General features: G+C 46.0%; 1 protein-coding gene across 1 annotated transcript in view; it reads left to right on the top strand.

Annotated features, from left to right (window-relative positions):
* Positions 1–15,036, top strand: part of DNAH9 (dynein axonemal heavy chain 9) — a gene marked incomplete at both ends in the record, with an annotated part of 197,253 nt that overhangs the window by 50,662 nt on the left and 131,555 nt on the right. Inside the window, 9 exons of the mRNA XM_084298353.1 lie at positions 274–412; positions 1,625–1,912; positions 2,387–2,597; positions 4,904–5,031; positions 5,725–5,833; positions 6,244–6,391; positions 8,034–8,208; positions 12,748–12,921; positions 13,672–13,879. Of these exons, the coding sequence (XP_084154479.1) occupies positions 274–412; positions 1,625–1,912; positions 2,387–2,597; positions 4,904–5,031; positions 5,725–5,833; positions 6,244–6,391; positions 8,034–8,208; positions 12,748–12,921; positions 13,672–13,879 (1,580 nt within the window). The remainder of the gene's footprint in view (positions 1–273; positions 413–1,624; positions 1,913–2,386; positions 2,598–4,903; positions 5,032–5,724; positions 5,834–6,243; positions 6,392–8,033; positions 8,209–12,747; positions 12,922–13,671; positions 13,880–15,036) is intronic.

The raw sequence follows: 15,036 nt of genomic DNA, 5'->3' as shown, positions 1-15,036 counted from the left end.
AGCTCCTGTGCCATAGGGATTGGCATAAGCAGCAGTATAGAATTAGAGAATCATTGGGTGGTTTGGGTTGGAAGGGACATTAATGTCATCTAGTTCCAATCCCCCTGCTGTGGGCAGGGACACCCTGTAGTGTAGGCTTTATATTTTGCATGTATCCTCTGAATTCAAGCCCACACAAGTCCTCACTAATATTGGCAGCTGATTGTTCCTGTTCCTTAGAAGACCTGCAGTCAAGAAATATTTGTTCTGCACTGTTTTCTCTCCTGTCTCTAGGCCATGCGCGATGGTTGTGCCAGACTTTGAGCTGATCTGTGAAATTATGTTGGTGGCTGAGGGATTCATTGAGGCCCGAGCATTAGCCAGGAAGTTCATTACTCTGTACCAGCTCTGCAAAGAGCTCCTGTCCAAGCAGGTGAGCCCACTTCTGTGTCTGGACAGTTCAATGAAGCATCTTGATCTTCAAAGTCACCAGGAACAAAGTGCTTTGCCATTTCAGCTCTGTGGCTCAAGCTTCTCAGCTTTTCTTTAATGGCTGTGGTTGTGCTGGCAGCTGGGAGAAGGTTTGTGATCAAATTGTTTTACTAGGGGATCTGCAGGGACGTAAGTACTTGACCAGCTGTATTACAGTGAGAGATTTTTCTTGGGGTTCAAATGATACCATGTTTGGGGTAGTGTTCATTGACCCTTTGCTTTCCAGTCTGTTAGTTCCTATTGATTCTCCTTCCTGCGATGGTTTTATGATGTCTGTCCCTCTCTGAGTTCAGCCTCATGGTTCCCTGTCTTGTCAGATGTTGACCAAGTAGGGTTGCTTTCAGTGCAAAGCTCTAATTAGATTGTTCTTTGTCATCATTTGTATAAATTGAAGCTGGGTCCAGAGAAGAACTGAATCGGGACTCCAGGTGGAAAACTTGACCGTGGCTGTGCCAGCATGAGGCCTGGGGAAGTGCCTGGTCACAGAAACTTTGTGCTCTGTCTCAGAGGGCTTGATGGAAACTGTGGTCTGTCACTCGGAACAGTCAGGTGTTGCGTTGTGCTCTGAAGGGTGCTAACAAAGCAGGAATATAAAGAGATGCTTGTTGGCTTCGGATCTCTAATGCCTCTCCGTGGTCCTTTTTCAGCAATGACCTCACTGGCCCTGCTCAGTGGGCTGCATCTGGAGCCTGATGTGACCAATGTGGTAATCTTGTGGAGAAACCTGGGTATCTGGGACCTCATAATTCACTAACAAGCCTTTCACCTGGGTAGCTTGTGCAAATCCAGCTTGGGCTATCATGGGTCTGGCTGGCCATGCTTTAGCTGTGTTGTCATTTAGGTGAAACAAATTGCTTGGCTCTTGCTTAGTGTATGTCCTGCTGCTGTTTTTACTGCTAGCTCTGAGCCCACATGGTGGTAGGAACAGCTGAGCTGTCTGACTCTTTAATACTGCCCCTGACAGGAATCTCAGCTACTGAAATGGAAATCAGGTTACTCAGGCTGGAGGAGATCTCTGGCTGCAATGCAAATAACAGATTTGGATGTATTTCCCTTGCCAGCTTGTCTGGCCATTTGGAGCTGCTGGGTCTTCCCCCCGCACAGTGGTGTGCTGTCTAAGCATAAATTCATCCCTCCTTTTTCTCCTGTGTAGGATCACTATGACTGGGGCTTACGGGCTATCAAGTCAGTGCTAGTTGTTGCTGGCTCCCTCAAGCGAGATGACCCAGAGCGACCTGAAGATCAAGTTTTGATGCGCTCTCTTCGTGACTTCAACATCCCCAAGATTGTGACTGATGATGTACCGGTGTTTATGGGGCTGATTGGGGATCTTTTCCCTGCGTTGGATGTGCCTCGGAAACGTGACCTGAATTTTGAGTCTTTTGTGAGGCAGGCTGTGTTGGACCTCCGACTGCAGGCTGAGGACAACTTCGTGCTCAAAGTAAGACCAAGCGATCTTCTGCCATACCTACATCTCCATCAGGTCATATGGGTTTTCTCAATCGTCTTTGCTTCTACAGAGAGAGCTCTGTGCAATATTCTCCTTGCTGACTGACCTTGATGGAGGACGCAGTGTACTATGATGGTTTTGATGTATTCATGCCTGCCAAAAGACAGCACTGACTCACTCCCTGAGTTTACAAAGAGGCTAACCCTTGTAGCTTCATGACAGCATGGCCTCTGGAGAGCAGAGCCTTGTCAGCTAATGGCTGAGAGATGAAAATACTGGTGGAGGTTTGACTGCAGGCTGAAGTTTTCACCCATTGTGATTAGAGTGGCTATACCAAACTCAAGGCCAAATTGATTTGTGCATCTTGGTCACACCTCTCTAAACTAAAAGTCCAATGGGATCTGCTTTGTAGAGCTGATCTGTAATATGGCATATTTGTATGAAATTTGGCCATGTTTTTCTCAGGTGGTGCAGCTGGAGGAGCTGCTGACAGTCCGGCACTCTGTCTTTGTGGTGGGTAAAGCAGGCACAGGCAAGTCCCAGGTGATGAGATCTCTGCACAGGACTTACCAGATAATGAAGCGACGGCCTGTCTGGACAGACCTCAACCCTAAAGCAGTCACCAATGATGAGCTTTTTGGGATCATTAACCCAGGAACAAGAGAATGGAAAGATGGTGAGTGTATTTTCATCCCTGAATCTGTAGGAAAAGAAGGAATTATTACTATTTTTTTTTTAAATGAACTGTTTGAGCAGCAGCCAGATGACTGGTTCTTTGTGTACAGGTCTCAAAGCCTGCTTCTCTGCTGCTCACACCCACATGAGAGTTTGTGGTTGAAAGGATTTATAGGATGTTTTAGCTATTTGATCTTCAAATGGGAAGTGTAGCATAAACCTGCTTTATCCTATTGCCCTAAGGATAAATGTCATGTCTGTGAAGACCAACAGTTACTAGCTCCTAAATGGGGCAGACAGTCTTTTGGAGTGGGCTGGACTAGCGACAGAAGAGAGGTAGGTGCTGGGTTCCCCTCTGCCCTGGGGTGTACATTGGGGTCCCCCAGCATGTGCCATCACTGTCACTGGTAGCAAACACAACAAGCCCTTAAAGTGACGCTTTTCCACCACAGTATTTTCCACCAAATATTGCTTTCCCATCTCTGCAGTACATCATAATTTGCCAATCTGTTGATCCTGATCACTCCTGAGGAAAACAAGTTGCACATTTAAAACTTCCTGAAAGGTCACGGAGATCTGGAGTGAAACTTTTGGCTCTGTCTAATATGGAAAGGCAGCTTTGATTTACGTTTGTAGCAGGTTTCAGAGGTGTGGGGGAGGTGAGGGAAGACGTTGCCGTAAATCATCCTCGGACAGAATCTCACCAGGAGATGAACTGCCGCCCACCTCTCCTGGCCTCCACTGCAGACCTGACCTGACCCTCCTGATTTGTTCTAGTGTCAGAGTTAATTTCATTTTAATTGTAATTAGGGACCGTAAATCAGAAATGACAGAGGGGAGTGTGGGGGACAGCCTGAACTATGCAGAGTGGCTGCAGCAGCAGATCGAGGACTGCGGTACTGAACAGCAGGAGGGACCTTTTAAAGGCGGGTTTCCAGTCTTTTCTAGCCTACAACAGTGTAGATGGCTCTGTCCTGAGGTTTCAAGGCAAATATCTTTGTGTTAACTAGTCCTTAAAGTTTTGTTTCTTTTTGTCAAATAGCAGCAAGGAGACTTTTCCCACAGTCCAGCAAGAGATGATGCTGTCATCCCATCACTCCATTCATTAATGGGAGATGAAAAAGTTGTACGTCTTAGCTGGTAAAAAGTCCCACAAGGGAATCCTAAAAGTGTTCTTTGTAGAACCAAGCTCCTCTTTTAAGCCCCAAGATAGCTTTGTGGTGTGGATGCACAAAGTTAGAAGAGAGACACTTTTCTCTCTGCTGCTGTTGTGGTGCATGTGAGGGGAGCATTGATGCTCTGAGACAGTAGATGTTTCTGATACTATTGGTCTTGGAGCAGATTCAGAGGCAGTTTCCAAGGCACGTGCTTAACATGTGAGGAGCTGAGTGGAGGTAGACACAGTGAAATGTTGTGGTGTTTTTTTTTTTTTTTTTTTTTTTTTGACTTGATCTCAAAATCAGATACCTGTTTTGGGTGAGCTGTTCTGCATTTGCTCTATGCAAGCTTTATCTTTGGTCATATAATGCCACTAGCCGTTCCTGGTCTGGATTCTGGATCACAAAGTAATAGCTTGCCCTGGAGAAAAGAAGACGGCTTGTTACAATTCACTAAGAGAGAGGTGCCTTTTTTTTTTTTTTTTTTTTTTTTTGCCTGATTGTTTTTTCATGAAGACCAGCATCTCCCCTGGTATTTTCACGTGTAGAGGACAGCAATAATTTTGTGGAGTTTTTATTTTCTCTGCAGTACTGCTGTTCTATTCCCAGCATCCTTGCTATTCTTAACATTCATTATTTACTGCCCTTGAGACACTGTATGCTCTGTCTCCTTGATTTTACTGACATTTTGTTCTGTCATTCAGTGTCATTCTATGCTTGTTCTCCCCTCAATCTCACTAAGGCCATGCCCCGGCATTTAATGCATCTTGATTTCCCTGAAATACTTTGAGCCACAAAAAAACACTTAAAAGAAATTCCAAGGCATATTCAGATGGCTTTCCCTGTGTTGTGTAATTTGTACCTCCTTCTGCTTCTGAGTATCTACTCTTCACTTTTCATACCCCTTATTCTTGGCAGGAATGAAGCTCATGTATAGGCCTTCAGTCATTTTCATAATGATTTCTTCAAAGCAAACTAGACCCATATCATGATATAGAAATGCTTCTTACTTAAAACATGTACAGGTGCGTAGAGTTTTGAATGCTTAAGAGGAACGCATTTATTATGATAGTTTTTAGTAGGATGCTAGAGAAAAATGTTAGAGCAGGTGGCAAATTTGTTCATCATGATATTCTTGTCATCTTCCCAGGACTGTTTTCATCAATCATGCGAGAGCTGGCCAACATCACACATGATGGTCCCAAGTGGATGGTACTAGATGGGGATATTGATCCAATGTGGATTGAGTCTCTTAATACAGTGATGGATGATAATAAGGTAATTAGTATAAGTTAAAGAAGTGGACATTCCTTGACTGCATGGTGTGGTTCAGCCTAGGAAAAATCACAGAATCACAGAGCTGTAGGGGTTGGAATGGACCTCGAAAGATCATTGGGTCCAACCCCCCTGCCAAAGAAGGTTCCTCAGAGCAGGCTGCCCAGGTAGGCATCCAGACAGGCCTTGAATATCTCCAGAGAAGGAGACTCCACAACCTCCCTAGGCAGCCTGTTGCAATGCCAATGCCAAAATGCCTATGCCAAAATAACACCTCCTAGAATAACGCAATTATGGTGATGTTTCTTCAGATATACAAAGAAATATTGCATAAATAAAATGGTGCATGAGGAAAATAGCCCAAAGCATGCTTTCGTGGGAATTTCCCTTTCCTGTAGAACTGGTATCCTGAGTAACCACAGATGTCCTGGTCATAACTTCAGGCCCTTTAAAAATGGCGAATAGGGTCATAATTCTGCACCTTTTCTCCCACCCTAAGGGAGCCCTGCTGTTCATTCTGGTCTGTGGAAGAGAGAGGGATCATTCTACTACCTGTTAGAAATTAGTTGCTTTGCTTGGAGGAGCTGAGCTGACAGCAACCAAACCTTAGTGCAAAGTACTGAGCACTTTTCATTCCTCTTCCCACGGGATGCATTAATCTCAGGATTAAGCTGCCAGTTTGTCTGCCATGTGCAGGTGCTGACCCTGGCAAGCAATGAGAGAATCCCACTGAACCCGACGATGCGGCTGGTCTTTGAGATCAGCCACCTGCGCACAGCCACGCCAGCAACCGTGTCCAGAGCAGGTGAGTCCTGGGCTGAGCTTCAGTCAGGGATGCTGCATAAAGAAAGCAGGGTCTGTTGCCATTAAGCAGTCTTTTGTTGGGCAACTTGGTCCCTGCTGAAAGTTCCCAACCTGGGATCACGCCTGCCTTTGGTGGGCAGAGCATGTCCCAGAAGCACATGGACAAACTGAGGACTCTGTCATCATACATACGTGGAGCTGTGATCATCTTGGAGATTTACTCTGAGCTCTCTGACTGTTGTTGAGGACAGCTTCAGCAGTGCTGAGAGAGTGCTCCTGTTGTGCAGGGCCCTGTGTGGACAGGGTGGGGTGTAGCTGGTTGTGTGAAAGTTGCTGAGCAATTCTGCTGGAGGAAAGGAATGGTCTCTGATGTGTCCTCATGTTTTTTTTTCTTTTACCCTGGGTCTAAAGGGATCTTGTACATCAACCCAGGAGATCTGGGCTGGAATCCTCCAGTGAGCAGCTGGATTGACAGGCGAGAGATACAGTCAGAAAGAGCCAACCTGACCATTTTGTTTGATAAGTACCTCCCGCCTTGTCTGGACACCCTTAGAACAAGGTAACATCTGCAGAGTGATTGTATCTCCACCAGCAAAAGCAGGGGGACACCTGTTGCCTTCCAGACCAGCTGTGCTGTGCTGGGGCTGAGGGGCACATGGCATGGGTGGCAGGGTTTCCTCATGGCCCCTTAGAGCCTTGAGCATCACTGGCTTAACTGCAGAGAAACTGCGAAGTGAGGTCTGGGTGCAAACACTCCTGTCCTTCCTTTGTTGGCTGGGTCTGGTTTTCATCTGATTTTGATTGGTCCTGTACTTCTTGTGTCAGTGCTGCATCTCTTGGAAAGTAAATCCAGGAGATCCTAAAGAGAAGTTGTCTTGGTCTCCTGATGTATCAGGCTTGACCCAAGTCCACTCCACAAATCACTTTTCAGTAGAAATTTTAGACCATTGCTGAAGTAAAGTTTTCAGCCTGCTGTTTGGAAGCTGAGAGACAGCAGATCTCCTTTTTCCTTCTTCCCACTTTTTTTTTTTTCTCCCCATCCTTCAGTGGTAATGAAGAAATGGGTGTTTGTGAGAGAGGATAGGATTGCTCTTGAAGCAGTTACCTCTTGAGTTTCTTTTCCTGATGCATTTGAAAAAAAGGAAGTCAGTATTTGCAGACATCCAGCCTGCTGGACACCAATCCAATGTATATGAAGAATTTGGAATTTTGGAAAGGCCCTGATGCTCCTTGGCTTAAGTTAGCTTCACGGGGATGCCACCAGAGAATGCAGTTCTTGGTTATTGTGAGAGACAGCTCTCTTAATCATAATGTGATGGGGACTGGCCAAAGTAGAGTCCCAACAAACCTGAGTAAGGAAGCTTCTCCCATACTCTGCTTCCCAAACTTCCACCTTCATTAAAAAACAAACAAACAACAGCAACAACAAAAAGGCACCACGACCAAAAATAAAGAAAAAATAAGCATACAGTTGAACATGGGTGCTATCAACCACAATGAGGATGTTTCAGAAGGGTCTGATGTAGTGAAAACAGTGGCCTTGGAAATAGGAATCGGGCACCTTAATAGGGAACTGCTCCCTGTGAGACCAAGCTGGTTGCAGCTGTTGGCAGCAAGTCCACTGGACATTTCCCACTGTGTTGCTTAACATTGTGTCAGACCATGAAATCCATAGGATTAGAGCTGCAGACAGCCCTGAGCTGAGTATTTTGGTACCTTACTTAATTCAGAAATTGTAGAACTAACCTTTCAAATAGCTATAATTACTTTATGGAAGACTTCAGTGCTGCTGCAATATTAGTTTGGAATTCTGTAAGTGTAGCTTAAATGAATGTAAAATGGCAAGATGAAAGGGTTTATTTTATTACTCCTCTATTTGACCGCTTTTGAACTTGTTGGGTTCACAGGAAATCATTGCCTTTAGCAAGTCTTCCATTTTACTTCTTTCAAGAGGATCAAAGTTTTAAAATGCTTGAAACTTCTGATTACTGTTATTACTTGTGTATGTGCCAGTGCCAGCAGGTCCAAGGAAGAGAATGGGTGTTCCGTTTATTTCTGTACCCCTGAAAAAGACACACACTGAAGAAAAGTAAAATGCTAATATTCCAAAAAAGATTTTCTAGGCTTGTCTTCCTGTGTTGTAAGTGACTGTGTATCTGGACCCAATTACATTTCCTGTGCTTTCAATTTCCTTTGTCTAGGTTTAAGAAGATTATTCCCATTCCTGAGCAGAGCATGGTTCAGATGTTGTGCTACCTCCTTGAATGCCTTCTGACAGAGGAGAACACACCTCCTGACTGTCCCAAGGAGCTGTATGAACTTTACTTTGTCTTTGCTGCTGTCTGGGCCTTTGGAGGATCGATGTTTCAAGACCAGGTAAGAAGGAAGCTGCTGCTTCAGCAATCTTCTAAACAGGCTTCTTTTCCTTCCTTCCTCCCTCCCTTCCTCCCTTCCTCCCTCCCTCCCTCCCTCCCTCCCTCCCTCCCTAGTACTTTCCAAAATGTTCTTTATCAGTAATGTCAGCTTCTTGCATGTAGATGATAATGAACTAGAAACCTGAATGCAACAATTCAGTTTGCAAAAGACCTCATTATCTGAGGTGTAGCACCAGAGCAGAAAGGCTGAGGGGTCAAGCGATAAAGGCAGAGGGTTGTTTGCTTATTCAGACTTGTTTCACTGGGAGAAACATGAAGTTAATTTATAGAGGCATGTGGATATGTATAATGTGATCAAATTAAGGCTGATTTATCAGATGAATATATCAGTGGGGCAGTCTTGATCATCAGATTGTGCAGATAGGCATTACATTATGCAACACAAACCAGATGGTGCTTTGCCACCACTGGCTTTTATTAAAAATAAGTTTACATCAGGAATCAGTTGTCCTCAATTTGTGATAAAAGCGTGTAAGAAAGAGATGTGGTCAGTGGGGCAGGATGGGAATTACAGGTGTCCATTTAAGTGGAAGTAGACAGTAGACAGTTGATGTACTCTTTGCTTGGAGCATCTTTTTGCTTGGAGAGCCTGTGGGGCTGTTAGAGAAGCTCAAAAGTTTGGTGCCCTTTGGGTACTGAAGTCTTCAATCTGGCCAGAAGTGTTATATGGCTGTTGAGCGTCTGTGCAAATCATACACGAAATGTGAAAAAGGGTCCCTCTTTAGAGGTTGTGAGTCTCTCAGGGTCTGGCAAAGGCTCTTCTGACCTTTTTCAGGACCTCTTGTCTCCCTTGTCTCACTTTAATACAGAAAAGTAGCTGCACAGCCAGTTCTCCTGCTGTCGGGGAGGTTGGGGTTGATGTTTGCAGGCACTCACCGTGAGCTCCCTCAGGGCAGCCGGCTGTTTGGTGTGTTCTGGTGTGAGCTGCTGGGCTCAGCCAAGCTACTGAGGGACTGATGTCCACACCCAGGATTACAGTGCTTGAGGACACAGCCTAGAGACCAAGATCTTCCTGGTGCAGGAGGGTTAATCAGGCCGTGTATCACCAGTCTTTAATATTCAAAGTACGCTGGTGTCTGAGAGGTGGAGTAAGACAGGGTACTGCTCTCCATGCTGCTTCCCGCAGTGCATCTATCCTATGGATTAATCACAGCTGTCAGCTTCCAAATCCATCAGCTTGCTTTAGACGGGGTGGGTGTGATCCCTTCAATGATGGTGTTATTATAAGACTGAGTTTTCTCAAGGTCATCATTTAATACTGCACATTTTCAGCCCCTCGTCAGACACTGTCGCTCAAAAAGCGGGACAAGCACAGACATTTCCTGCTGAGCTGGAGCACAGCTGCTTTGGTGGGGGCTTTCTTATGGGAACACCATGAGATATTCTATAGACTTGCCCTGGGGAAGCAGGCAAGGATGAAGGGGGATTTATTTTCACCCTGGCTCCCTGTTCTGCCCCATTTCCCAGCTGCGTGGCTCAGCTTGGTGCAGCCTGGCTGTCTCTTGATTTCCAAGTAATTGGAAAATCTGCTGTTTTTTACAGCTTCCCACTGTTAACAGTAATAACGGACAAGATGATGGTGGGCTGCATGTCCGAGCACCACTGTGACACTGCTGGTGTTGGGGCCACCTTTGGGTCTGTTCCATGGTGTTGTGCCTATGCTTCAATGATGGTTTTGCATCCTCTGCTGGCCTTGCTGCCTCCAGGATGGCTTTGTAAGCTGGAGAATTTGAATGTCACTGGTTCAGAAGCAAGCAGGAGAAACGTGAGGCACCTAAAGAAGGGTCTAAGAGCGCACATGGTACCTGAAGTCCTGGACTTTGAGTGCCAGGTTGTCAGCAAGTGGCAGAGGGATCAATGTGAGCAGTTGCAATGCCTGTGTCTAGAGTTATGTTGGGCATCTGCTCGAGCTGCTCACTGTGGGTCTGTCCAGTCCCTTCTGGGAATCTGTCAAGTGATTGTATCTCCTCATCAAAGAACACCTCATCCCTAAGTCTAAAGCATGTTATCCTGATGTGGGGGTCTGCTCAGTGCTGGGGGACTGCTATTGAGGGCTCAGAGGTCGAATTCTGATCTTCAGCAGGCCCCTGTTTTGCCTGGACTATGTGGGAGGTCCCTGGAAGGATCTGACACCAAAGCTCTTACCCCAGCTTGGGCAGAGGCCTTGCCGTTTGCAGATTTTGCTCAAGTGCTCTCACAGGGTCTCTTTGTATTTTTTCCATGTGCCTCACCAGTGGCCAGGAACACCTGCTGGACTGCTCATGTTTGCTTCATAGCAAGGAACAGATACATCCAAAAATGATAAGCAGCACAGCCTGAGCTAGACTTGGTGCCTACCTGGACCCTTTAAGTTCTCTTGATGGCTGTGAGAGCCCAGCTTTCCCAGTCCTTGTGGCGGACTTGACCCCTCCATTTCCCATGTGCCAGCTGGGAAATAATCAGCCTCAGTGTTGTCAGTGCAGAGTGATTAAAAAGAAAACAGCAAAACCTGGAAGCACTGCTTTTGCTTGCTCCAGCAGTACAACTGCTGCCTAATCATGGGAGCTTAAGGCTCCTTCAGCAAGCTGGTGGGAGCGCAGTTGTGTGGCAGATGGGTGCCATGTTCCCCACAGCCTAGCTCTTTTACATCCCAGGATCAGTCTCTGGCATCGCTCTGTGTGGCCCAGCATGGTTTGCAGGTATTTCTGCACTGCCAGGGCCTGGTGGGCCATCAAGCAGCACGCTCTTGCAACCTTTGTGTGGGTTGCAGGAGGAGCTGTGCACAGGCACAGCAACCCTCCGGGAGATTTGGCTTGGAGGTTGGGCTATGCAGGGCTGCTTTTGATGCTCTGTAAATGTCAGAGCGGAGAGTGTAAGGATACAGCAGTCCGAATGAAGGGAAGTCTGATGAAAAATGATCCAATATAAAATCTGTTTATTGCTCTCCATTGAAGGTGCCCTTCGTGTTGACCTTTTGCTGCTGAAATGTCAGGATAAAGAGTCTGGAAGGCTTCCCGCTTCTCCGCGCTTGTTGGTGGGTAGCGGAGCCTCCGTGTAAAAACAGATGATAGATTTGCCATTTCAAGGCTCTGGAATTAGTGGAAATCCATATAGGGTTTTTATTAAGGAAGCAGTTTGATCTGAAGACTGATCTGGCAAAGGAGCTAGGGCTGGAGCATCTCCACCAAGCTGCTCTGTGAGGGAAGGCAGGCAGTGCAGCTCAGTGCAGATGCAGGCAGTTTGGATGTGCAGGGGCGAGGGCACCCTTATGAGAAGGCTTTTAGCACTGAGGCACGTCCCTCAGCTGAAGGCTGCTCTATCACTGGTGCTGAGGAGTTAGAACAACAGGAGAATGGAGAATTAAAGTTATTCTACCTCTCTGAATAGCACGAGGCTGCAAAATCAGGGATACTAATAACCTGTTTTTAAAATCCTCTTTTTTTTTTTGGTGGATGGTAGCTCAGGGGACTTTACAGTGACTGTTCATTTCATTTCAAACCCGTGTTTCCTGATGGAGGCTTATCAGTCTACAGGCAGCGTGTTGGCAGTCCCAGTTGGGTTTCTGTCCTGGAAAAGCACGTTGCATGGCTATGGGGAGGAGAGTCCCATGGATGCCCCAGGAAGACTGTTAAAACTGACTAAATTTTGCATCCAGTATTTCACAGACATCTTTTTAACAGCAACTTTCCATTCCTTCCCCTTCCTGCTTCTCCTCAGGGCAGAATGCTGAAATACCCACTGTTTGCATGGGGATTTGCACAATATCATACAGGAGATCAGTAACAAGAAGGGAAGCTAAGCACATTTTGCAAGTCCTGAACCATTGTCAAAAGCAAAAGCATCATCCCAACTCTTGCAAAATTTCAGATGCTCCAAAATCTCCCTGCGTAGAAAGACATAGCGGGGAAAGCCGAGACAGCAGATGCTTCCAGGGCAGTATGGTAGAAATGCAGCAGAGCTGAAGGGGCCTGGTCCCTCTCTGGTGTTTTTGTGTAGTGGTACAATTCTGCTTCTCCAGAAAGCTATAGCTTGAAAAGATGCCAGAAGACAACAACAAAGTATTAACAGACTGACATGATTTATGAGGAAAGGCTTTAGTATGCATGCTTTGACTAACCATGACCACAGATGTAGACGGATGTTGTGTCCTTGTCTGTTGGAAGAAGCAGGCACCAAGAATCAATCAAGTGCTCTGTTTAGTCACAGGCACGTATTTCTCTATTTCAAATTGATCCATCCATTTAATCTCAGACATACCAAGAGTGATCAACACAGAGGATGAATTATTTGGGTGAATAAAAAGGAGTGATGAGAAGAAGTGGAGAAAATGAAAAATTAGGCTTAAGAATAGGAAAAAGACTAAGATCATTAAATTCCACAGTATATTTTAAGGACCGGTCCCCCTTTGGTAGACTCAGACCAGATAACGTTCTCCATCACTGATGAGATGGAGAATCTTGATCTTGAGATTGACATATTTTTGTCCCCTCTTGTTTTGCAGCTTGTGGACTACAGAGTGGAATTCAGCAAGTGGTGGGTAGCAGAATTCAAGACTATTAAGTTTCCCTCTCAGGGAACAGTCTTCGACTTTTACATTGATCCCGAAACAAAGAAGTTTGAGCCTTGGTCTAAACTGATTCCCCAGTTTGAATTTGATCCAGAAATGCCATTACAGGTTTGTGAGCAGTGTGCAGCTTTGTCAGGAAGGAATTAATGCATTTTAGTGGTTGTAAGCGGGTGTTTTGGTGAAGTATGATGAAAGGTCAAACATTTCTTAATAAGGATGGATTTCTTCATGAGGTACTACTAATTATCCAGTTTTCTTTGCTGTGTTTTGGCTGTGAAGAGTAGTGTTCCAATGGCCTTTCAGTTATGACCTATGTACATCAGGGGCAGGCTCAGATCCACCCCAATGACCCAGGAGCGGGTGCCAGGGTGCAGGCAGAGGGGTAGATTTGGCCAAGGCGTGTGACCCACAGAAAGAAGTGGGATGTGACACAACGTAGTGACAAAGCCCCCAAGGCGCCATGTTGTCATTCTGTGCCAACCTGAAAATAGGGATGTTTTTTATGATTTGGATGAAAAAAGAAAGTTTCTGCAGGTAGGGGATTGTGTTTGCCAGCTACGCTTTTCCTTCCTTTTAGACGTGCCAATGGAAACAGATGACTTGAAAAAAATTGTTACCATTTTAGAAAAATGTCTGTGGGGAGATCCAGATGCTGCTGCCAGCATCCAGATGTCAAGGTTTCATCTCTGCAGACAGTTTAATTGTAATGGCTGGCAGAAGCTTATCATTCCCCTTCCTGGTGTGATCTAGAAACAGGGGTCTCCTCACCCTGGCTTTCCCAATTTTTCTTCTCCCCAGAACATGGCTGTGGGATTTGTGGCAGTGATGGGAATCACTTGCTTGTTATTCCTCTCTCAGGCTTGCCTGGTGCCCACTACTGAGACGGTCCGGCTGCGGTACTTCATGGACAGGCTCCTGGAGCGCCAGCGCCCTGTGATGCTGGTGGGCAATGCGGGCATGGGGAAGTCTGTGCTGGTGGGGGACAAGCTCTCCTCTCTGGACACAGATGTGTACATGGTAAAGAAGGTCCCGTTTAACTACTACACCACCTCTGCCATGCTGCAAGGTGAGGCAACAGCTGAGACATGGGATTTCTGCCTGGCAGGGCACCCAATTCTCATGATTCCAGTGGGGTTTGAAGTGGAGCACTCACTGTGGCACTTGGAGAGGAACCTGTAGGTGTGCTGCCTGTGTGGTTTGTGTGCTCTCTGCTGACAGTGTGAAACCCTGAGCTCACTGGCCCCTGGTTTTGTGGGAGATGACACTTTCGAACATGCGGATTTGAATTCTGAACACCAATGACTGGTTCAGGGTTTTGCCAAAGTGTGTGCTTAAATCTGCTGCTATTTCACAAAACACACAGCTCGTACTTGACTTGAAGTGTGTCTTTAAGATGCTTCAATTATGCCCATGCAGAATAGGGGAATAGGGTGAGATTCTTGGCTAGTATCCAAACATTCCTTAAGGTGCAATGACAGGAATTGCGTCCCAGTTAGCAAAGAGGATGGTGCTAATGGAGACATGCAAGGCTGTAAGCCAGGGATGCTGGCTTTTGGTGCTGTCTCACCTTTTGGCCAGTCTCATAGCCCTGAGCAGGGACAATAGCCTCCTTTTTCTCCTGTCTGGTCCCCTCTTTCCTTTTCTCTCAATCTGGGGTCTCCATGAAACGCCCTTGAGTTGGTAAATGGGTTGTGCTGTCTATCTGTCCACCTGACTGCCACTGTGGGGGAATGTGTGCTCACTTATTGCTGTGCGGATGGTGCGAGCGTGTGCAGGTGCTGCGATTTATACAGACAGACCTGGCAGTGCATCCCTATTTACTGTGGCCATGAGCTATGGTCTGAGACGGGCACTTTCGTTCTCTATAGAGAAGAGCAAGTCCTCTTGCTTGGAAACGAAGACGTGGCTATGAGATTAGCATTGTGAAGCATGATTTATGCTGCTCGGCATGCTTCTCTACTGCTCATTTTTTAGAGTTAATTTGTTCTTTTTTTGTGCAGTTTGTCAGTTGGCTGCTTTTTTTTGTGCCCCAGCAGGCACCTCTTTAAATTTGTAAAACATGGGTACAAAGCAGTTTGTTTGTTTGTTTGTTTTTTATTCTTCTCTTTAAAAAAGGTAAACCTTAAAGACAACAATTGCTTAGACAAGGCGCCTGTTGGTGCAGAGATTTATAAGAAGCAGAGCATGGGTCTTTTATGGACAGCACAGGTACATGCTTCAAAC

This window comes from Netta rufina (assembly GCF_964035555.1).
Source record: "Netta rufina genome assembly, chromosome: 19".
Taxonomy (NCBI): Eukaryota; Metazoa; Chordata; class Aves; order Anseriformes; family Anatidae; genus Netta; species Netta rufina.
Note: the sequence above shows the minus strand (reverse complement) of the source record. Positions and strands in the feature narration are given on the sequence as shown.